The following is a 23,377-nucleotide window of genomic DNA, read 5'->3' as shown; positions in this document are numbered from 1 at the left end:
ATGTGTGTGGCATCTTTTTCTTCGAGCTGGCTCGCCAAATTCAGGCTCCAACGGGCTAACTGGGAATACTAGGAATGATATTAATGGCAATAATAATAATAATAAATAATATTTCTTGAGTGCTTGCTACTCTGTTAGAATCAAAGTAGACACTAGTCCAAGCACTATCCCTGTAATCATTTATTTAATTCTCCCAACAGGCTAGAATCACAGGAAAGGTAATCATAGGGCAGGGAAGAATAACCTCATAGCCGCAAGTGTAACCCTAGAGTCATGTAGATTTTATTAACAGGAAAATGAAACCTATTATTTTATAAACTGGGTCTGTGAAGTATATTGGTTTCACGTATATATCCACTTTCGCCTTGTAAAAGATGGATTTGGTGTGTAACAAAATCAGGGAAGTGTAATTTCAAGAGCATGAATTAAAAAAAAAAAGAGCATGAATGAATGAACTCGGGCACTATTTCTTGTACTCCATTGTCCACAGTAATAATAGTTACTTTATCAATTCATGCACAACATTTTATTACAGGCTTTCTTTATCCTGAGCAACCACAGGCTCCTCAAGGGAAACAGTGATTAGATCGCTTTCCTCCATTATTGGCTCAGGGCTCATCCCTAGAGACAGAGTCAAGAATGTTTGCTATGAGATACTGTTTGCAGAATTCTAACCCAAGGGACATCTGGAAAAGGGGTGTATGTGTGTGTGTGACAGAGAGAGACAGCCAGAGAGAGAGAGAGAGATCAGACATTCCTCTGTACCCATAAGTGTTTTCTTTTTATGTCTGCATACTTTGCCTGCTATAGTCTAAATGTTGGTATTCCCCTGAATTCAAATGTTGAAATCCTCTCCCCTCAAATTATATTAGGAAGTGGACCTTTGGGAGGTGCTTTGGTCATGAGAATGGAGTCCTTAAGAATGGGATTAGTGCCTTGTAAGAGAGGCTCCAGAGAGATCCATAGCCCCTTTTATTGTGTGAGGACACAGCAAGAAGGCACCTGCTCTGAACAGGTAGGGGATCCTTACTAGAAGACAATGCTGCTGTCACCTTCATCTTGGACTTGCCAGCCTCTAGCACTGTGAGCAGTAAATTTCTGTTGTTTATAAGCCACCCAGTCTGTGGTATTTTGCTATAGCAGACAAAGACAATGCCTAATTATTTATAAACAGCTTATTGAAAGTCTCTCCTTTATATTGTCCCTATTTTCACAGCCCCCAAAAGGAATTACTTACCAAATATTTCTGAGAAATTGCTGCTGATTTGGGAAAAATGTTTCATGATTTGCACACAAAAATGGTAAAATAAGATAGCTGACATCTGAGAGCTTATTATATGCTAGGTGCCATGCTAACTACTCTACATGCAATTTTTTTTTTGAGATGTTTATTTATTTTTTCCTTAAGATTTTTTAAAAAATTTAAATTCTGGGCAGCCCGGGTGGCTCAGTGGTTTAGTGCCGCCTTCAGGCCAGGGCCTAATCCTGGAGACCTGGGATGAGTCCCACGTCAGGCTCTCTGCATGGAGCCTGCTTCTCCCTCTGCCTGTGTCTCTGCCTCTCTCTCTCTCTCTCTCTGTGTGTGTGTGTCTCTCATGAATAAATAAATAAAATCTTTTAAAAAATTAAATTCTAGGTAGTTAACATATAGTGAAAAATTAGTTTCAGGAGTAGAGTAGTGGTTCATCACTTACATACCACACCCTGTGCTCATCATAACAAGTGCCCTCTTTAATACCCATCACCCATCTAGCCCATCCCCCACCCACCAGCCCTCTCCTTCATTTGTTTGCTGATTGCCCATGGGGGAAATAAAAATAAATCAGCCATTGACCAGGCCATAAAGAAGTCCTAGGCCAGAGGGGAAGTTAAGTTATTTGCATTTGTAAGTATAACAGGAGGGTGAAAAAACAATGCCTTAAGAGATAGGACAGTGTGTGCCATGTAAGATAGAAGACAAAATCATTGGTACTTCCTGGTGCAAGGTTGCTTTGAGCTGGCACTTAAAGCCAAGTAAGCTGTCACGAGATGGGAAAATACACTCTATACAGAGGACATAGCAGGAGACAAGGCTCAGAGGCAGGTCCTCACTAGGTCTATATGGGGAGTGGGAATACTTTAGTCTGTCTTGGTTGTACACTCCGAAGGGTGGTTTTGATCTCTATCCCATTCTTTCCAGAGCTTGAGGGGATGTCCTCAGGTGGCCCTATTTCTGTGAATACTTAGTGGGCCATAGCTGACATGGTACCTTTTGGGGGATTTAGTGTTGATACCTTATTGGAGGAAGCCATGATCAGAGACAGTAGAATTCCAGGTGATGTAACAGCTCATCCTCTCTTCCATTCCTTCTCAGAAGGAGAAGGTGAGAGCTGATGATCTGTGGGGCCCAGCAATGAGTCTGGAAAGGTGGTAGCAAACAATTTCCTAAGAACCCTGTCCCCACTTCTAACTTCAGCAAGCAGCTTGGAAAACAGCCTGAAATCACCAGGAGTTCCTAGCCTTCTTCAGCCAGTTTGAAAGCAGTGCTTATTGTTTCTTTGGCACTTGCCCAAGCCAGCCACCTGACATAACTCATGGAGGAGAGAGGGCATGGAGCATGGCAAATGGAGGGCACCTTCCTCTACCCTAGAGAGAGGGTGGAAAAGTTTCAAAGGTGGGGACTGTGTGACCAAGTGGACAGGATCTTCATTCAGAGATCCTCAAGCTAAAGACACAGCTAACTGGACATCTTTTAAAGCCAATTTTGATAATTTATGTTTTCCTTTTAAAAACATCCAAATTGGGACGCCTAGGTGGCTCAGTGGTTGAGCATCTGCCTTCAACTCAGGGCATGATCCCAGAGTTCCAGGATCGAGTCCTGCATCAGGCTCCCTGCATGGAGCCTGCTTCTCCTTCCTCTGCCTGTGTCTCTGCCTCTCTCTGTGTGTCTCTCATGAATAAATAAATAAAATCTTTAAAAAAATAAAAGGATAAAAAAATAAATATAAATAAATAAAAAACATCCAAATTAGCATGAGTTATACATGGTATTTTCTTAAAGTTCAAAACCAAAAATCCCTTCTTTATACTTTTAAAATGTTTTCACATGCATTCTTCAATGAACCTACTATAGAGTAATATTATTCTCATGGTCAAAACATCTTAATATATTATAAAGTATAAAAGGGTAGCAATAAAGTATGAATTGATATCATAAATGTGTATATACATATATACATATATATATATACATAAGATGAAAGAAAGGGAAAAAATGAAGATACATATACTTTTATGCTTATCTGTCTTCTCCACATTTTCTGCATTGAGCATATCTTTGTATTCAGCTAAGTTTTGCTTTTGTAAAATGAAAGGGATTTCTTCCCTTCTTTTTCTTCTTCCCTGGAAATAAAGGGGGAAACATTCTTTCATAAGATATGGTTTCAAGCGCTCTCACCATTCTTTCTCAAGATACACCATCATGTTCAACACATAAAAGCAGGTCCTATCTCAAGATGTGGTCTGACTATCACAGAGTGGACAGAGTGGCAACAACCTCTCTAACTTCTGGCACCATGAATATGGCAAAATGACTCAAGTTGATATTTTGTTAACCTATCTCATGGTTAGACCATTTGTGTTGTACTTCTAACAAACAAAGGGCCCGCATTTTCCTCATGTGTACCAAGACTGGTGAATGTTTCAAGCATTCTGTCTTTAAACTCTCTGTGTTCAGAGAATGTGCTGGTATGGGTCCTGGAGACTGGGCTCAAAGGTGCTAGAGTATAAACCAGAAGAGGTCAAAGCAGGGGAAATAGGATCATAGTAGCAGAGGGGAGCTCATGGTCAGAGCCAAAGGGCAAGTATTCAACCAATGTCAAGAAATGGAGTGGTAACAGACTGGGTCAAAAAATGAATTAGCTGTGACCTTGGGAAATAGGACTCTAGACTTCCGCTCTTGTAAGATGTCAGGGACTAAGTTTTCCAGGATATTCACTATGTAGCTTGGGAATGGTTTGGTCAATTTAAAAGAATGGAGTTGGGTGGAATATGTGATTAATTTGTTGAACCCAAGTGCATGCCTTGATACTTATCTCCTTTAAATTCAGTCTTGCTATATTTGGTCCATTTTTACAGCTCAATAAGAAATTTGTGGGACCTGATTCTGTCACCTGTGTGTTAGTTCTTATTCTAGCTCTGTCTGTGATACATAGATTTGATCATTGTGTATTCCAGGTATTCATACCAAATCCACTGAAATCCATCACCAAAGATCCCTGCTGCATCCTCCAGGGATTGCCATTCAATCATAGGCCAACCAACTTCCCACCACCTCCTTTCTTGTCTCTGAGGATAACCTGAGAGACCGCATAAAACACTTTATTGTAGAACATTTCCCCAGATCCATCAGTTTAATGACCCTAACCAAAAAAGACATGAGATGAATTTAAAAAGACTTGTTCTAGTGAGCAGATTATATCTCCTCTCAGCATTTTCCCCTCCAGGCTTAGTAAGCCCAAGGGCTCTAATCTTTTCTTGACACCAGAAAGGAGAATAATGAATAGCAATGAATAGAGTGACAATAAGCTAGATTCATCTCCAGTTGGGTAATGTACAAATTTCCATTCCCAAATATATTCATTCCCAAATATTTTTATTATTCTCTAGAGTCACTTTGCCTGAAGATTCCAGCTGTCTGGATACCCAGACACATACCCAAAAAGTAACATGACCTTGGTAGCAGACCCAAGTAATCTGGGGCCCAGTAATTAGCTTTGTTGGTCTAGAAACTCTGATCAGTCCTCAAGAATTGAACAGATCCAGGAATCTTGACCCATGACAAACATACATTCATTCAGCAAATTCATTTATTCACTTGAAAAAAATTTTTCTTTGTATCTGTTTGGAGATTGGCACACTGATTCTGAACACTGGGCTAGAGCAGCAAACGAGATAAAGTCTCTATCCTCATAGAGTTACATCAGTGGAAAGAGGCACATAATAAATAAGTAGGCAAATAAATAAAAAATGGAATTTTAAATAGCTATGAATGTCATGAAAAAAATAAGCAGGATGGAGAATAAAGAATGACAACTGTGTGGCTGATGGACACCTGATCATGTTAATATATTATGTGTAATATGGATTTCCTTTCTTGTGGCCAATGCTGTGTCCTCACTCCTAGGCTTTAGTTTTAACATACAAAGGACAAGAAAGCTAATCAGAATATGTGTTAATTTGGAGAGCAAGGAAAGCCAGAAGAACAGTAGTGGTCCTCTTGTGATGAAACCTTTAGTAGACCCAGTGGAGTGGTAGGAATGAAATATGGAAGGAAGAACATTACATAACTGTGGTTCAGAAAAAAAGTAAAAGTAAACCTAAGCTCAAATGACATGTTATAGACATGATCTGATGTAGCCTCTCTCTCCACTTCACCTAATCCCAAGCTATTGAATACAATGAGTGTGCAGTTCTAGGCTTTTCTGACTTGACGACTCCCTCACTCTGTGTAGGCTGTTGAGCCCACCCCATCTCGAGTATGTCACTTGAAAAGGAAGGCATTGGAGAGCTGTTCACTCATGCCAGCACATATTTATCATCTCACTTATGGTCCATGTAGTGCTTTTTGGCTAATATAGCAAGTGAAAAAAACAAACTTCAGCTGAGTCTGACTTACCAATTTCCATTTTAAAGCCTTCACCAGCCTCAAAGAAGCTTTGTCTAGCCAAGAATAAGAAACAATAAGCTACAAAACTTAAGCACTTTCTATGTGCTGGCACTATCCTATATGTTGTAACAGGATAATCAATGGTGTACTAGTTTAGATGGCTAACTGCTGTATCAAATACATCTCCAAAGGAATAATGGTTTGCCCAATAGAACTTAATTTTTTTTTTCATCATACACATAGCCTAAGGTGGTTCCAGGTTGGTAAAAGACCTCTGCTCCACACAGACATTCGGGTATCCAGGATATTAGAGGCTCTACTGCATCTACCCAATGAGAAAGTAAAGAGGAGGAAGTTTGAAATAGGAAGTTTTTAATGGGTCAAGCCCGGAGGAGTTCCAGATTCTGTCTGCTCATATACTATTGGCTAGGAGTTGGTCACTTGGTCACCCCAAAAACTTCAGGAGAGGCTGGGAAATGTAGTCTCATCATATTCTCAGAAAGAAAGAGCAACAAGGAACTGTTAATATTATCTTGATTTTACATATGAAGAAACCAAGAATCAGAAAATTTAAGTATCTTGTTCCAGACAATAAGTAAGTAAATAAGCAAGTAGGTAGGTAAGCTAGGGTCCTGGTGTTCCAACTAGGTTAATCCAGCACTAGAGACATTCTTAACAAATTCTTAACAAATTCACTGTATATCCTTTCTTGAAGGATATACAGACTGTGGTAAATCTTCCAGATGTATGGTCTCTCTCCTCTGGGTAAGACTGGGCACAGGATGCCAAGTTTTGCCTCTCTAATCCTCATTTATCTATACTTTTTTTGGCTGACCAACCCCTTTCTATCACCATAGTCTTCCTTTGCAGGGTTGATATCTATTAGGGTGTGATCAACTTGGCTTTCCCCTTGTCCAGGAAAATCTTCCATATCATATTTCTGCATTGATTTTGCTGACAAACTCAGAATTCTCAGGTGTATTTCATTGTTTCTTCCACTCAGATGATTCTGCCTTTAGTCAGTAAAGTCCTGCAGAGAATTAGGGTATTTCTAGGCATCATTTTTACACCTGCGCATTCAAGACAGTCATGCCAGTTTTCTCTTTTGTTGTTACTACTGGGATGTCCTATTCACAGCTGTTACTCCTCTGAGGTCCCTGGGTAACCTGTTTCTGCTTGACTATCTTTAGTCAGTTTTACTGACCTCATGAGCACCCTCTCATCACAGGAGTAAGTGAGTCAATGACAGTGTAGAGGATTAAAATTTCACAGAGGTTTATGATGGTTTAGGCCTTGTCCTGCCTGCATTGCAAAAATTGAGAAATCGTTCTCAATTTCTTCTCGGTTCTGAACACACACTCACCCCCACCATAAAACCTACCTCCCATAATATCTACAAGGAGTATTCTCAAGATAGGAGGAATGAGCCTGACTTGTCATCAGGAGACCAGATGATCCAGCCTCCCCATCTCAGGGAATGATGCTCAGAAGCATAAATGTCTTGGGGCTCCTCGGTGGCACAGTTGGTTAAGTGTCTGACTCTTGATTTTTGGCTCAGGTTGTGATCTCAGGATTGTGAGATCGAGCACTGCCTCAGGCTCTGCACTGCAGGGAGTCTGCTTGAGATTCTCTCTCTGCTCCTCCTGGTTGTATTCTCTCTCTCTCTCTCTAAAATAAATAAATAAATCTTAAAAAAAAAACAACCCACAAATGTCTTAAACCACATGAGTAGAGTATGTCACTATGTACAAGGTAAAATTATAGCTCTGGCTACCTAACTATATTTTTATCAGAATATCCTTTAAGAAGAAAGGGAATGGAGGTTGTTTCTGCAAAGCAGCATTTTAGGGAAGGTAAAAGCACTGAAGAGAAAGTGTAAAGAAACTAACTGGATACCTTTTCCCACTAAGCTGGAGACCCATTATAATTTACCCTAATTCTGTTTAAGTACTCCCATTTCCAAAGCCCCATAAATCGTAAATACATTGTATAGGATGGGGGGTATAAAAGTGATCTTGTCACTCTTTTCTAAAATTGTGAATAGGTTCCTTACTATTCAGTTAGGAGGAAAATTATGTGAAAAATACCAAATGCACCCTCTGTTTATTATTTTGACCATGAACTTCACTGTTCATTGCTTATAAATTTTTATAATATGAGTATTCACATCTGTAGGTTGAATATAATATAATCAGCATGACTGACCAACTTGGGCTGATGAAATTTCATTTTCATAATGGCCCTCTACCCCTCTTGGGAAAAAATGGTGATAAATAGAATCAATAGTAGGTTTGTGTGATGTGGGGATTAAAATATTTAAGAAAGGTAAGTAGGGGGGAAAGGCCTGAGTGAAGAGGAAGATCATCCCCAGATGGAGAGACAAGAAGGTTCTGAGATACTGGGTGGCCACTGGTGGGAATGAATTCTTTCAAGCATGAGCCTTGAAGTACCACCTCATGTGTTTCTCTGAACTTGAGATTATCAGAAGTTTTTTGGAAAAGGAAGATAATTACAGCATTGCAATGATCATGTGCTCCACGAAGTCAGTGACCATCATCATCTTTTCTCCACTGTTACCCCAGTTTCAGGCCCAATGCCAGGCATGTGGTAGCTGCTAATCATTTATTGAATACATGTTGAATGAATGAATGAACAAACAAATGAAAATGACAAAAGCCAGGCCACTCTTTGGGGTTGCTTGTAAAGAAGTTATAATATGCTGGGGAGAGAACCTTCCCTTATGTCCTTGGCAGTGAGAAGGTCAATCTAGGATAATGACAGCCCTGAGTTTAAGAATGTAGCAGAGGTGGCCAAGAGGATGGTTGAGGCCACCACATGGCAAACTGAGGTCACAGCATGACAGAATGACAAGCCAGCAGCAAGAAGCAAATGAATGAACCCCATCCCTCCCAGGACCTTTGAGGGGAAGGCAGGAGACCAGAGAATTTAGGGACCAGTGATTCTATTGGGGATGTGGTATCAAACCACTATGGATTATTGCTTGTACCCTTAGCAGTGACTATACTTCTCTCCTCTTATCTTCTCCCTGGTTTCTGTTTCCTCACTGGATGCTAATGTGAAATTTCTTCTTTTTTTTTTTTTTTAAAGATTTTATATATTTACTCATGAAAGACACAGAGAGAGGCAGAGACACACGTAAAGGGAGAAGCAGGCTCCCTGTGGGGGCCCCATGTGGGACTCGATCCCAGGACCCCAGGATCAGGACCCGAACCAAAGGCAGACACTCAACCGATTGAGCCACCCAGGCGTTCCATGAAATTTCTTTCTTTCCAGACATTAAGCCTAATTCTGTTTATTTATTTATTATTTTTTGTGTGTGTGGAATAAAAACCCTAAATAAATGTAGTTTCTTTCCTACATGTTAGTCCTTTAAACAGAGAATGCACGACAGGGAAATAATCCTCTCTCCTTTTATGTCAGAAAGATCCAGACATTATTTCTTCCTACTTATATTGTGGTTGTGGGAGAGTCTTGTTCAAGTTATACCTTATAGTCTTTCTTCACCTTCTTGGGGCTCAGAGGAGAATTTAATTAAGACACCTCAAATTGATTAATGAACAGAGGTGGGGCCTTGTTCTCCCCAGTTCACTTTTCTGACAATTCCAAAGTCATTTCAGGTTGGAGGCATATAAATCTGGCTTTTTTAACTACAAGGTTAAAATGTGTTCACTGTCCACTCTGTAGGGCCCATGGGGATAGAATTTCTTTCTTTGTCATTCATTACATATTGTCAAATATAATATAAAAGTAAAACTACATGGAAACAAATAATTTTCTGGATGCTTAAATCTGGTTCTTGTCCCAACAGTAGTTCCCTTCAGGTAAGATTGCCTTTATTTCCACCCTTTGTTGCTGGGGGTACTTCTGATGTAGGAGAGCAAACATCTGGAAGAAATCTCCCCCACTGACCTCCATCAGTTCAGGTCACTTTGAAGTGCACCTGTCATTAATGGACGTGTACATGTCTGCTGTAGAGTCTCTTTCCCCACCCTTTGGCTCAGGAAACTGTAGAATGGCTGGCTTCCTTCTCGTTGGCTCTGAGCAGAGAGGAAGTGGGTGTACATGTGGTGATGTTTGTTAGATAATTGGAGATTGGAAACACACACATTACAGATTAAAACTTAGAAATATTCAGTAAGGTTTGGTTCCCTCCTTCCCACCATGATCCTATTTCCACTGACTCAGCAGCATCAAGTGCTTAAGAGAACACTGCTAGGAGACTTAGAAAGAATAAAGGCGAATTCTTTCTATCCTACCTTAAAAAAAATCCAAGTAGACTCTTGAAACTCAGAGCAGAGGCACTACTCTTAAAATGGAAGCCCTTTTATTTTTGCAGGGGAGGCATGAGATAAGGTTGTTTTCTTGTCTTGTTTTGTTGTCAAAGGCTAAAACTCCGAAGGAAGCCAGATATAGAGTTAATTCCCTACATAACTTTCTATAGAAAAAGATGACAGCCTGGGTGAAGAGGAGCTTCAGGGGAGGATAAGGGAGCTTAGCTGCCAGTCAGTCCCAGGGATGAATCTGTCCCTTTTACTCTGCCCCTGAATCAGCATGAAAGAGACCCACGATAGCAGAATGGAGCACATCTGAGAAGAGGAGATTTGTATTTTGCTCCCCAGATAAATCCTGAATGGGTAGCAATGCTTCAGAGAAGTCTTTTACACCTACTTTAGAAAGTAGTTTATAGCATAAATGGGGATGGGGCAGGTCTAAGCAGAAAGGGCTCAAGATAGCACCTCCTCCCCCACCTCCCACACCCAACAGGCACTTATGACAACTGAGAGGCACAGGATAATAGCCAAAAGTTCCACATGCCTCTTAGAAGGACACAGAGTGGCTGACAGGGGATCACTTACAGGAGGAGCCCGGCCATCAGAGTGAGGAAGGTGACCTCTGTGGATCTGTTCTCTGAAGACAAGGCACAATGGAGCATATGCTTGCAGATATAGAAGGGACCCAAGGTAGTGACCAGAGTTTATACCTGGTGCCTTACACCCCAAGAAATTCTATCAGATATGGGAGGGAAGCTGTAGACCAGACACTACATCCACCAAAGTCCCTCTCAAAGTTGGATGGCACTTTGAGGGTGAGATGAGCAGAACATTGATTAAATCTTATCCTAAAGTGCCTGGGGAAAAAAAATCACAACTAATTGAGTTTATCTGATTTAATAGCTTATGTTTTCTACATCAGACTGAATGAAGGCTCTGGCTAGGTATTAAACGAGTCAGAGAAAAATTTTACAAGGTTGTATTCTTTGTGTCCATTGAGTTTTATGGCCTGATAATTAATACTACTATTTAAATGAGGATCTTGGGGGCAAAAAGCCTGCTCAGAAACTAATTTCTCTTAATCTTCTTTATAGGTTTTTTAATAGGGGCATGATTTGCACTCTTCTTATTTGCTTGACTCCCTTTATGACTTTTTTCTTTTTTCCTTGTTTACTGTAACAGTCATGTTGAACATCAGCATCTGAACAGTATAATGGAAAATAACCTGATTCTGTTCTTAACCACTGCTCCTGCATACCCATTTGAAAAATGAATTCTTTCCTAGTGTTTTGGATATAATCCAGGATGGGACCTATGACATTTCAGGCTTCTCTGAGATAATTAAAAAGTCTTTGGTCACTTTAGTCCTCAGAACAAGAGAGTATTCAAAAACTAATTTGACATAATTAAATCTATTTTTTAAAAAATCAAATTGGATCTTTATTTTATAGTTCCCAGCAGATGAATTTTATATAGATTGAATATTTTTTAAAAATTTAAAAACCAGAATAAAGCATTGGCAGATAGTAAACTAATTAGGGACAGATGAGGACTGCAAGCATAAAAGCAAGAGGAGAGATCATTGAAAGAGAAGGTTATATCTAGCTACTGAAAAATGTAAGCCATTTGTCACCAACACCAAAAACAAAATGTAAATGTGTATGACAAACTGGAAAACCTATTTGCAAACAAACAGAATGAAGGATGAATACCCCTAAATTTAAAAAAGGAAAAAATTCTAATTAAACAAACAGTAACATTGGTATAAAAACATGAAAAGACACACATAAATCGCCACGATTGAAATGAATGATGCTTAAGGCTGATGAAGGTAGGGTGAAATCTTGGCCCATGTCCCCTCTTATGGGAGTCACACAATAACAAATATCATGGGGGGCACTTCACAAGAAATATCCCACAAGCTTTAAAATGTGCACTTTTTGACTACAAAAATTTTATTTCTAAGAATCTAAAAAGATACATGATTCCAAATTTATATTTAAACATGGCTACTGCTCATAACATGATTTAGGATGATGACCCACTGGAAATAGCCCCTACAGGCATAGTGATAGGGTCTCTTCAATGAATGATTTATGCCTAATCTATGATGGGTAGTATTTAGCCATTTAAAAAAAATCCTCTTTTAAAATAGCATTCCATGGCAGGAATGATATAAGTTTAAGTGGGATGATATAATGATTAAGTGGAATGATATAAGATTAAGTGGAAAAGAGCAGGATACAAATTTCTGCACAATGTATGACACCAATTTTACAACATACATGTGTGTTTGTGAGTTTGTGGGTATCTTCATAGAAAGATTCTAGAAGAAAATACACATAATGTACACAATGTCTATGTATATTTTAAATGAGGAAAAAGATATGCAGTTATCAAGAATTAATCTTTTTCCTCCTTATCTTTCTAATTTTATGATTTTGTAATCTGATGAAAACATTATAATTGGCACATCAAGCACAACCATAGTTTTATTTTTGGCATTTATGATTTTCCCTTTGAATCCTATCAAAGGAAGGAATACAGGACTTTAAGATGGCAACTTGCCAACATCACATATTGGGATTTTAATGAATTCCCTCCTTCTGAGGCCTAATTTAAGCCCAATTTAAAGTAAATAAAACAAACATAACTCCATAAAGGGGTATGAGCACTTCTTTGTTGTATAGGCTTTGAATTTGAATCTCTTTATAAAATGAAAAATAGAGCAAAAAATAGCTTAATAAGCTAGACTGCTCCTCTGTTCAGACTTTTTCTCATTATAGGTTTAATAACATAGATTGCCATTAGAAAATTTAGGTTTATACAGTGTGTCAGTGATTCCATTTTCTACTGCTTGAATGTTGACCAGTAAATATTCTAGATGCAGGAATCAGCATGTTTGGGAGATAATCTGTGTTTCATTAGTGACCTCCACCCTTTTCACCTCACATCTTTCTTCCCTATCAAATACACATGCACACCTCCCAAACATTACACCCTAACTTATGTTGTGAACCTACCCACCACCAGCGAGCAGTCTAGACTTCACATTCAGCCTGCCTCTTAATGATGTCCTAAATCCCACGGAATCTGAAAGACCTTATGACTGACACCAATGAGAATCCTGTTGGAAGAGAGGAATGGTGGGATGGACAGCGATGTTCTCAGCAAGCCAAAGCTGTCTTTTAGCCCATGATATGACCTGCAGGACAACACTAATGTAATGTGCTTCATCTGTCTTAGTCCATTTGAGCTGCTATAAAGAAATACCATAGCTAGGTGGCTTATAAACTATAAACATTTATTTCTCTCAGTTCTGGAGGCTAGGAAGTCCATGATCATGGCAATAGCTGATCCAGTGTCTGTTGAGGACTTGCTGTCTTCACAGGGTGAAAGTGATGAGAGAGTTCTCTGGGGTCTAAGAGTACTAATCCCATTCATTCATGAGGATTCCACTCTCATGACCTAAGCACCTCCCAAAGGCCTGCTCCTAAGTACCATTAAATTGGAGGGGGTAGGATTTTGGTGTAGGGCTTGGGAGTGGGGGATGCAAATATTCAGTCTGTAGCACTGTCCAAAGCATCAGCAGGAGATGTGAAAGAGTGTAGAATAGCTGATCATGGATCCCAGGCTGCTCACTTTTTACTAGGAACAATGAACTACTGATTAAAAACAACTGACCCTGGTTAGCAAGATGTGTGCTCGCCATATTTGTTTCACTGAGCCTTCACCTCACTTTGCGAGGTAAGTGGTTTTTTTTGTCTCAAATGCACAGATGAGCAAAGCGAGGCTCAGAGAAGCTTAAACTCTCAGCTCAGCTTGTTTGTTTGGGTCTTTTACTCCCCAGCTCAGATCTTTCTTCCACACCATTGCTCCTCTGTCAGTTAAGAGGACAGCACTAGGGATCCCTGGGTAGCTCAGCAGTTGAGTGTTTGCCTTTGGCTCAGGGCATGATCCTGGAGTCCCAGGATCGAGTTCCACATCAGGCTCCCTGCATGGACCCTGCTTCTCCCTCTGCCTGTGTCTCTGCCTCTCTCTCTGTGTCTCTCATGAATAAATAAATAAAATCTTAAATATAAAAAAAAAGAGGACAGCACTAGATGTGCCTCAGTTGGGTCTGGACATGAGGTGGCAGCTGTGCCATGCCCCACGCAACACTGAGTGTTTCTCACCTGCTAAATGCTATGAAGGATGAGGACATACCAGGAGAGTTGCCTGGGTTTCTAGAGGCAGACTACACTGGCTTCTAGACCCAGCACAGTTTAGAATTTCGGCCAAGTTGGCCTCAAAGAGTCTCAGTTTCTTTATCTATCAAGAGGGCATACTGATGGGGCTGTGGAGAGGATTAAAACAGATAGTGTTAATAAAGCATCTAGCACACAGCCTGGTACTTTGAGACTTAAAAATGGTAGATATTATCAATATTTTATTATTATTATTACTATCATCACTATTTCACTGTTTTTGAAGTTACAAAAGAATTGCATGCTCATTTTAAACAAAGTCAATAACACAGAAATACAGAGTGAAAAGCAAAAGTTACCCTCATATTGTTCCCCAATTCCACTGCAAAGCTGATCAGTGTTCAGTTTGTGGGTATCCTTCTACATCTTGTTCCATTCATAAACAAACTACATATATGTATCTGCATGCAGCAGAGGGGAGATGTGGTATAAATGTGACAGGATGCTAAATGGGGTATTTCTTATTATTTTGGATTTTCAGCTAATGCAGCAAAGATGAAGACAATAGGTATATATGACCCATATTCTAAAGAGAAAGCACAATACCCACCCACAGAGAATTTACTGAAACAAAGCAAAGTGAGATCAGTGACATCACCATTAAGCTTGTGTAAAGTAGCTAGAAATTAACTTGAAAGTAATTTATAGGAGTAGAGAGAGAGGTCTTTGGCTTTTCTTTTTTATTTCAGGCCCAGTAAGGTGGCCCCCTACATGAATGAATGGCTCATGAGGGTGAGAAAGGAAATAGGCCTGACTCCCAGGTTAATGCCTGTGGAGCTGGATACTGGGTGGGGGCACTGACATGAAGCAAGGCTAGAGGGTTCTGAGGAGAACCTGCAGTGCATCTGTAGAAGTTTGGGGTGTGTATGCACACAGTGACTGGTGACTACTTTCCTTCAGGAAGGAGCCTGAGGGCAGGAGTCTGTCTGAGGCTGCCTGGGATGGCACAGCCTGGAGAGGGTCAGCAGTCTGGTGAGTTGTACATGGTGGGAAAAGAAAGTGTGAGCTTTGCAAATGGAGAATCACTAGACTGGAGCCCTCTCCAAAGGGTGGCCTGTTAGGGTGCAGGGACCCCAGAAGTAAGAGGTTGTGGGGTAAGAGGTTAAAGGGGGACAGGTGGAGAGTGACTCCCTTGGGTTATGTTGAAGGTTCCCATCAGTGTTTCCGAAGAACTCCCAGATACACCTCCATACGAAACCTACATGAGAGAGTCTTCCTGGACAGAGATCATTGACATAGGATTATCATAGCAGTGGCCACATAAGACATTTGGCTCTTTCCTTGAAAACTGCCTTTACCATGACTTGACCCTGTTGGAGACATCAGTAAGGGTGGGGGAAAGGAAGAAAGAGTATAAGAATATACATTCCCCCCTCCTTTACTGCCCCGTTATTGGTCTCCAACCTATGGTTAGGACTGTGTTGGTAAAGTGGAGAAGTTTCTAATTGGATATGACATCGAAGTTTTGATTCAGGATGGCTATATTTTCTATCTTCAAGTGATCAGAAAGGAGGCTACAGAGATGCCTGTTGTAGTTATCATGACTGGGAAGGGGAGATCATGGAAAGAAATGCACAGCTATTTTCTGTTGGTTACTGATTTCAAGTCACATAATAAGCCAGTCACACACATGCACACCAATACACCCACATAACATATACGTAATAATCACAGCAGTAGAGTTTTTTAAAAAGGCATCATATTATACAATTTTTATACCTTGCTTTCCTCACTATTCAATATATAGTCCGTGATAGTAAGTCTAGAACTGCCTTGTACTTTTAAATAGATTTATAGTATGCTATTTAATGTATGCAAAAAAATTTAATTAACCATTCCTTTACATGGGGGACATTTAGATAGTTTCCAATTTTATACTGCTAGAAATAATGCTTCAGTATATTTCCTTTTATTCAAGTGCCAATATTTCTGTAGAGGAGATTCCTAGAAGTGAAATGATATGCATATTTTAAAGTTTGGTAAATACTGCCAAATTGTCTTCCATAAAATTTGCATCAATTTATCTTCCCACCAAGACTACATAAGAGCTCCTATCTCCTCACACCCTTGCCAAGAATGTATATAAATATTTGTTAGTTTGAAATACTAAAAAACTACCTTACTATTATTATTATTTTTAGATATTTTAATGTAGTGAGTTTGGGCATCTTCAAATAGATTTAAAAATTTTTGTTTTTATGTAAATTATCTCTTCACTTTACTTTTCTATAGGATAATTTATCTTTTTATTGAAAATGTTAGAGTTTTTTCTCTGTTTTTCTATCTTTGTTTTTTTTTTTTTTTTTTTTTTTAATTTTTATTTATTTATGATAGTCACAGAGAGAGAGAGAGGCGCAGAGACACAGGCAGAGGGAGAAGCAGGCTCCATGCACCGGGAGCCCGATGTGGGATTCGATCCCGGGTCTCCAGGATCGCGCCCTGGGCCAAAGGCAGGCGCCAAACCGCTGCGCCACCCAGGGATCCCTGTTTTTCTATCTTTGTATCTCTCTCTATGAACATGTATACACACAGACTGAAGAAATATATATATGACAGATATATATCGCTCTCTGAATCTATGTCTATAAACATAAATGTCTGTCATTTATCTTTCCCAGTTTATTGCTTATCTGTTTACCTCTTAACACTACTAATGGTATCTTTTGCCCTACAAAAGTTTTACTTAATATCGACTATCTTTAATTTGTTTTTACTTTGTGTGTTAACCTAGGAAGGATTTCTTTAATCTACTTCAATATTATGGCTCTTTGAATCTGTAGCTCTTTAATTCATCTGGCATTAATATTATATGAGGTCAAATGCCTCCTTTATATATAATACATAACAAATATATAGTATAGCCAACAATTTTATTTTTTCATTTATATGAATCCATTTGTTTATTCTTATCTCAGTATCATACAGTTTTATTACTAAAGCTTTATAGTATAAAGACAAATTATTCTTAACTGAAAAAAAATGTTTCTTGGCTATTTTCTTGCATTTACTCTTCCAGATAAAGTTTAAGATTTATCCAGTGAAACTCCACCCTTCCATACAAATACTAAAGCAAGATTCTACTTCCTGCAGTGCTACACTAACTTTTTTCAAACAAATCCTTTCATTAGGATGACTAGAAAGCCTGGATAAAATTTTATTTATTTAATTAATTAATTAATTATTTATTTATTTATTTATTTATTTATTTATTTATTTTTCTTTTTAAAAATTCTCTTTGAAAGTATTGGAAAATTACCAAAATTGCAAGATATGTAAATGTAGATATAGATATAAATAGACACATTCTGGAATATTATATGTGTATTTGTATGTTTGTGTGTGTGTGTGTATGTGTGTGTGTGTGTTACCTTTTTGAAGGTATTGAAGAGATACGAAAGCAATAAGTATTTGAGAGGGCAAAAACTCAGAGAAAGGAGAGCCCATAGAGTTGAGTCCAGCTGTGTCAGTTGGTGGCTGAGAGATTGATTACTTTGTTTTGATTCATATGAAGGAGGTGCTGCCAAAAATTGAGTACAGAGTCCATCAAGGAATACTGTTCCTAATACATAGAAAGCCAAGGTTTTCAGTTGGAATCTTTGAAGATCTATATTTTAGGAACAAAGTTAGTCTGAAATAGACTAATCCTAGTTCTCAAAGAGTGAACTCCAGCTATTAGGGATTCAGGTGATTAAGGTGGTCTACATCTATAACTGTTTTAACAAGTAAAATCAAGTCTTTTCTGAGGAAGATAACATCTTTTCAAGCCCTGAATTTTCTCTATAATTTTTCACTCACAATATTTATAATTCAGTTAAAAAAATAATGAGTCAGGCAAAGAGAGAAGAATTCACAAAAGAGAATCAAACAAAATAGAAGAAATAGAAACAGATGCACAGATGATCTAGATGTTGGAGTTTTCAGCTATGAGCTTTAAATTAACTGTGATTAGTATGTTCAAGAAATGGGATGATAAAACAGAGAATTTCAGCTGGAAACTAGAGACTATGAAAAAGCAGCAAATATAAACTGTGGAAATGCACAATATAGTAACTGAAATTAAGAACTAAATAGTTTAGCATCAGATTAGCCACAGCTAAAGAGCAAATTAGTGAAAAGGAAGATAGGCCAGAAGAAAACATCCAGAATGATATAAGGAGAGAATAGAATTAAAAATGGGAACAGGGGGTCCCTGGGTGGCTCAGTGGTTTAGTGCCTGCCTTCGGCCCAGGGTGTGATCCTGGAAACCTGGGATCATGTCCCACATCAGGCTCCCTGCATGGAGCCTGCTTTTCCCTCTGCCTGTGTCTCTGCTTCTCTCTCTCTCTCTCTCTCTGTATCTCTCATGAATAAATAAATAACATCTTTAAAAAAATAAAAAATAAAAATGGGAGCATATAGGGACACGGTATAATGGTCTAACATATATCTAGCTGGAGTCTTAGAAAGAAAGGAAAGAGAATATGGGCAGAAGCATGTTGAAGAGATGTTGACTGAGATTTTCCAAAAATGACCAAAAAAAATCAAATCATATTTTCAAGAAGTGCTATAAACTCTAATCATAATAAGTAGCAGATAAACAAAAAACTCCCCTCACATCTATAGAGAACATAGTAATACTGATAAAAATCAAAGACAAACTATTGAAACCAATCAAAAAAGAAAGAAAATGACTGCTTTCAAAAAAGGCACCACAGAGATTTAGGGCTAGCTTCCTAAGAGAAAAAAATGGAAGAAAAAAAATAATGGAAAAATATCACCTAAATTCTGAAACATATATTATAGCAGCCTTTACTTGAATACCACTAGTGAGTTTGTCAAATAGTCCCATTTGGGAATATATGTGACCAGTAGAAATTTCTTTCTTAGCTTGTGCTAAAATATATCTGCCTATAATTTTTCTGTGTTCTAGTTTTATCCAGAGAATTTCAGAGAATTTGGAATTTCAGAAAATTTGAAGCTAATTTTTCCTCTATTTGGTTGGGAAGGATAATTCTCAACACCTTCTGGAGCTTAAGAAACATTTTCAATCTTACCCAAGGTCTCCTACCATCTATCCTTTCTACAACCACTGAGCATCTCTCATGTACCTGTCAACATTCCTAACTGATGTGACTACGATGATAACCAGGACACACTCACTATTAGGAGTTCATAATTTTGAGGGTGGGAAAGATGGCAAACAGTAACTGCTGTGCTGTGAGATAATTTCAATTACAGGAGTGAGTGCAAGATGCTACACGAGTATACAGTAGGGGCAAGTAACTCAAATAAAGAGGACACAGCTCCTCAAGGAATCGATAGTGGAGATGAGACAGGAGCGAGCTATATAATTTTTCTTTTTGAATGGAAATGCAAACTACGTATTCTAGATGTAGAGAACCATACATGCAAAAGTATAAGAAAGTGGAAAAACATCCCATCTGGTCTGTCTTATTCTCAACTACAGCAGACAAGCTCCTTCATGAAGTCAGCAAATAAAATTTCCAGCAGCTCCAGAACTACTTTGTTCTAGATTAGCAAACTCAGTGGAAAGAAGGTTCTTCCTATGGTCCATTTACCACTTTCCAGAGATGAATGCTTCTTGACCTTCCTTGGCTATTATGCCCACCCTCTGGACCATTCAGATTTGGAGGAGGAAAATAGTACCAGGATTAGACTTTGAAGCATGATTAGAAAAGAATCGATTGTTTCCAGCTCCATTGGAATTATCCATTCAGGAGATGGGTAGAATCCCCAGGGATAAGATGTTGGTCAGAAATAACCAATGCTTATTACATTCTCTCAGCCTGAACAGCAGAGGTTATCCACAACCCTATACTCAAGAGGTGTGTGTGTGTGTGTGTTTGTGTGTGTGTTTGTGTGTGTTGCTATGGAAAGAGCATGGAATTTGGAGTCTGAACTCTTGGCCAGGTTCACTACCTTTGTTAAGTAAGCTAAACAAGTCACTCTTTAAATTTCAACTTCAGTGTTTATAAAAATATACAATGTACATTACAAAAATGTACAACATCAGACTGGTTATATTCCCAAAAAATTTAAATGAAATCATCCATGCAAAAGCACCTACCACAAGTCCTGATATGCAGTATCTATTTAGATTTCCTTTGCTTTTTCCGTGGGCTTTCCGGTATCTAAGAGATCAGGGCCAGAGGTGAGAATTGTATAAAAATGGATCATATATTCCCAAGAACTGAAGAACCACAACAGCAGAATGTGGAAAGGGCTGTTTTGTGGAAGAGAAAAGCAAGATTTGGGTCATGGTGGAGAAGAGGATTTGTGTCTGGAGCACAGAATCGTCTTAGCTTTTGAGTTGACTCTGTCATCATTTGTTTGTTTTGTTTTGTTTTGTTTTTCTCTGTCATCATTTATGTGTATGTCTAACCACATCTATGTGTCTTACTTATATTAGATACGTTAAAGATAAATGATTGCCACTGGTTCAAAATGACACTGAAGAATGAAGGCCAAGAGAAAAAGAGCAACATCTTGCTTCAACAAAGTATGTGTCGTTCCCCCTTCATGTGAAATATTTACCATTTGTGCTAATTATCCTGCGGCATAACAAGGACTCTGAATATGATGACATATTAGGTTTGTAGCAAGTTCTGTTTGGTGACAGCAGTCAAGAGCGTCTATGCATACCCAGCCTTGCTGTGTTGCTGCTCTTGCAGCATGGCTATGCACTCAAAAGTTTAAAAGAGAAAAACCGCCGATGGAGCAAATACAGACAGAGTAGATCTCCTAGTGAGGCTTATCTTGGTCCTCCTTGTCTCTGCTGTGAATATTTTCTTCACTGTGACCTTAGCAGTTACATCCTGACTGGCCTTCTTCTTGCCTGGAATATGTTCAAATTTCTTAGGCATGCTGAGAACAGAATTGGAAGTTGATGGTAATGAGAAATACTGTAATTACAAGGCATCTTAATATTGAAAAAGAAAATGGATCTTTAAATTTATTTTCATTAATAACACAAGATGCTGGAACGTAGCTCTTCTCTCCTCTCTCCGCTTTCTCTCCCTTTCCTCCTCTCTCTCTTCTTTCCTTCTCTTTCTTAATTTTGATCTTTATTGTTTGAATAAAACATAATAATAATAAAAAAATCATACTTTTAAAATTTATTATTCAGATAAAACAGTGCCATCATTATGTAAAAATATAATAAAGCAGAGCTGCCTTAAAAATTGCTCTTGTAATTACTGCTTTAAACACCCGTGTGACTGGAGGGAAGCTGATTTCTGCAGCCACAGCTTATACGCTGCCATGGTAACATCTGGGCTGCAAGTGAACAGTGAAGCTTGTCATAAAAATCAACTTTGGCATGGGGAAATGACAGTGAATGGAACAATTTTAACTATAGGGGTACTTCCATTAGACAAAGTATATATACAACTGTCTCCAGAGAGAAAAAAATATCGGAGAGTCTGCTTCCTGGGACCATCCCTAATAAGATAGAGAGCAGCAGACTCTCCATTGAGTTAGAGGCACAGAGCGTGGCCTCTGTTGACTTAGCCTTTTCCATTGTCTTTTTAAAAATGGTTTTGTTTTTGTTTTTAATGTATGCATTATGTTTGTTAATTGTTAAAAGTGTATGCTGAAACTGCTCCTAGAAAATGGATTTTCTCCGGCAAGTTAATTTAGCTGTACATTCTATCAAATTTGAAATCAAACTATATTTCTCCTTCAGGGTAGATTCCTCTGAAAATCATCTCCAGACTTTGGCAGGAGTAACTTGACTGCAAGACAGAAAGAATAATGAGGCTGGGAGGAGGGCAGGGGGAGGAGAGACCAGTAAATTAAGTACCTTTCGACCTGAGTTTGAGCCCTAGTTCTAACCCTTATTAATTTGTGATCTTGGGAAACTAAGAAGGTACAGAAGCTCTATGTTTAGTTTTTCTCCTCTAATATAGAGAAGATGATAATGGTTAAGTATAAGGAAATACTTTGTGAGCTACAAAGTGCTATACAAATGGCAGTTATTATTATGGAAGTTAAGTCCCTTTGAAAGTTTTCCTCTTTATAGAAAAAAAAGAAAAAAAGCCCTAATTTAGAAAGACCTCCTAAGATAGTTTCATTAGCCATGACTGAAAAAAGAAAAATATCCTTTTCTTTGTAAAGGATCATTTGGTCACATTGCTAATACATTAATTCACATTCATTCATTCATGAATTCAGACATTCACTCATTCATTTTAAAAGATTCCTGACATTTATTGAGATGCTGTTAAGTAAAAGGCACTGTGCTAGGCAGTGGAGATATGATGAACAAGAATAACTTAAGCTCTGGCTTTTATGATCATCCTTCTAGTTGGAGATAAAGGCAAAAATAAGTACAGGAATAAAAAAATAAATTACAACCTATCATAAATGCTACAAAGAAACCAAGAAGGGAATTAGATTTTACAATAGGAGGATGATGGGGGCTAAATAGATAAATAGATAAATAGATAAAATAAGTACAGGAATAAAAAAATAAATTAACAACCTATCATAAATGCTACAAAGAAACCAAGAAGGGAATTAGATTTTACAATAGGAGGATGATGGGGGCTAAATAGATATGATCAAAGAAGGACTATCACAGGAAGTAAAACTCTAAAAGGCTGAGGTAGGGGAAGTATTCAGGGGAAACAGTATGTGCAAAGGCCCAGCGGTAGGGAAGAAGTTGGCTTACTGAGCAAGAGAGAACTGAAATTAGGCCAGTGTCTGGGTCATGGAAACCAAGACGAAACAGGCTCACAATGAGTGTGGAGACAGCTAAAAGCTAAATTATGCTCTCTACATGAGATTGGAAAACCATCGAATGGGACAGTTTAGTGCCTGCGTTTGGCCCCGGGACATGATCCTGGGGTCCTGGGATCGAGTCCCACATTGGGCTCCCTGCATGGAGCCTGCTTCTCCTTCTGCCTGTGTCTCTGTCTCTCTCTCTCTCTCTGTGTCTCTCATGAATAAATAAATAAAATCTTAAAAAAAAAAAAAAGAAAACCATTGAAAAGGTTTTTAACAATGGAGGACATGAGTAGATTTTGGGCTATTCTACAATTAGTCTTTTTGAGTTGGAATTCATTATTTTGCCAAGTACCTTAGCATACTTGAACGTACAAGTACAAAACAAATTCTGGTTATCACCACTGAGGAAAATCAGAAGATCAGTCTGAATTCATTTTCCTATTATCTTAGACATTTAAGTTGAA

The 23,377-nt window shown here is 38.5% G+C and overlaps 1 protein-coding gene across 23 annotated transcripts in view; it reads right to left on the bottom strand.

The window, feature by feature from the left end:
• Positions 1–3,147: 3,147 nt before the first annotated feature.
• STXBP4 (syntaxin binding protein 4) overlaps positions 3,148–23,377 on the bottom strand; it is a 212,716-nt gene continuing 192,486 nt past the window's right edge. For 6 of the 23 annotated variants that reach the window (XM_025439987.3, XM_035720284.2, XM_025439988.3 and 3 more), the window contains one exon: positions 3,155–3,381. In XM_025439987.3, the coding sequence (XP_025295772.1) occupies positions 3,323–3,381 (59 nt within the window). In that variant the 3' untranslated portion in view covers positions 3,155–3,322. Of the gene's footprint in view, positions 3,382–23,377 lie in introns of all 23 variants that reach the window. The other 17 variants (XM_049114100.1, XM_025439968.3, XM_035720285.2 and 14 more) reach the window with 6 other exon arrangements.

This window comes from Canis lupus, chromosome 9 (genome assembly GCF_003254725.2).
Source record: "Canis lupus dingo isolate Sandy chromosome 9, ASM325472v2, whole genome shotgun sequence".
Taxonomy (NCBI): domain Eukaryota; kingdom Metazoa; phylum Chordata; class Mammalia; order Carnivora; family Canidae; genus Canis; species Canis lupus.
The sequence above is the reverse complement of the archived record's forward strand: the minus strand, read 5'-3'. Positions and strand labels throughout refer to the sequence as shown.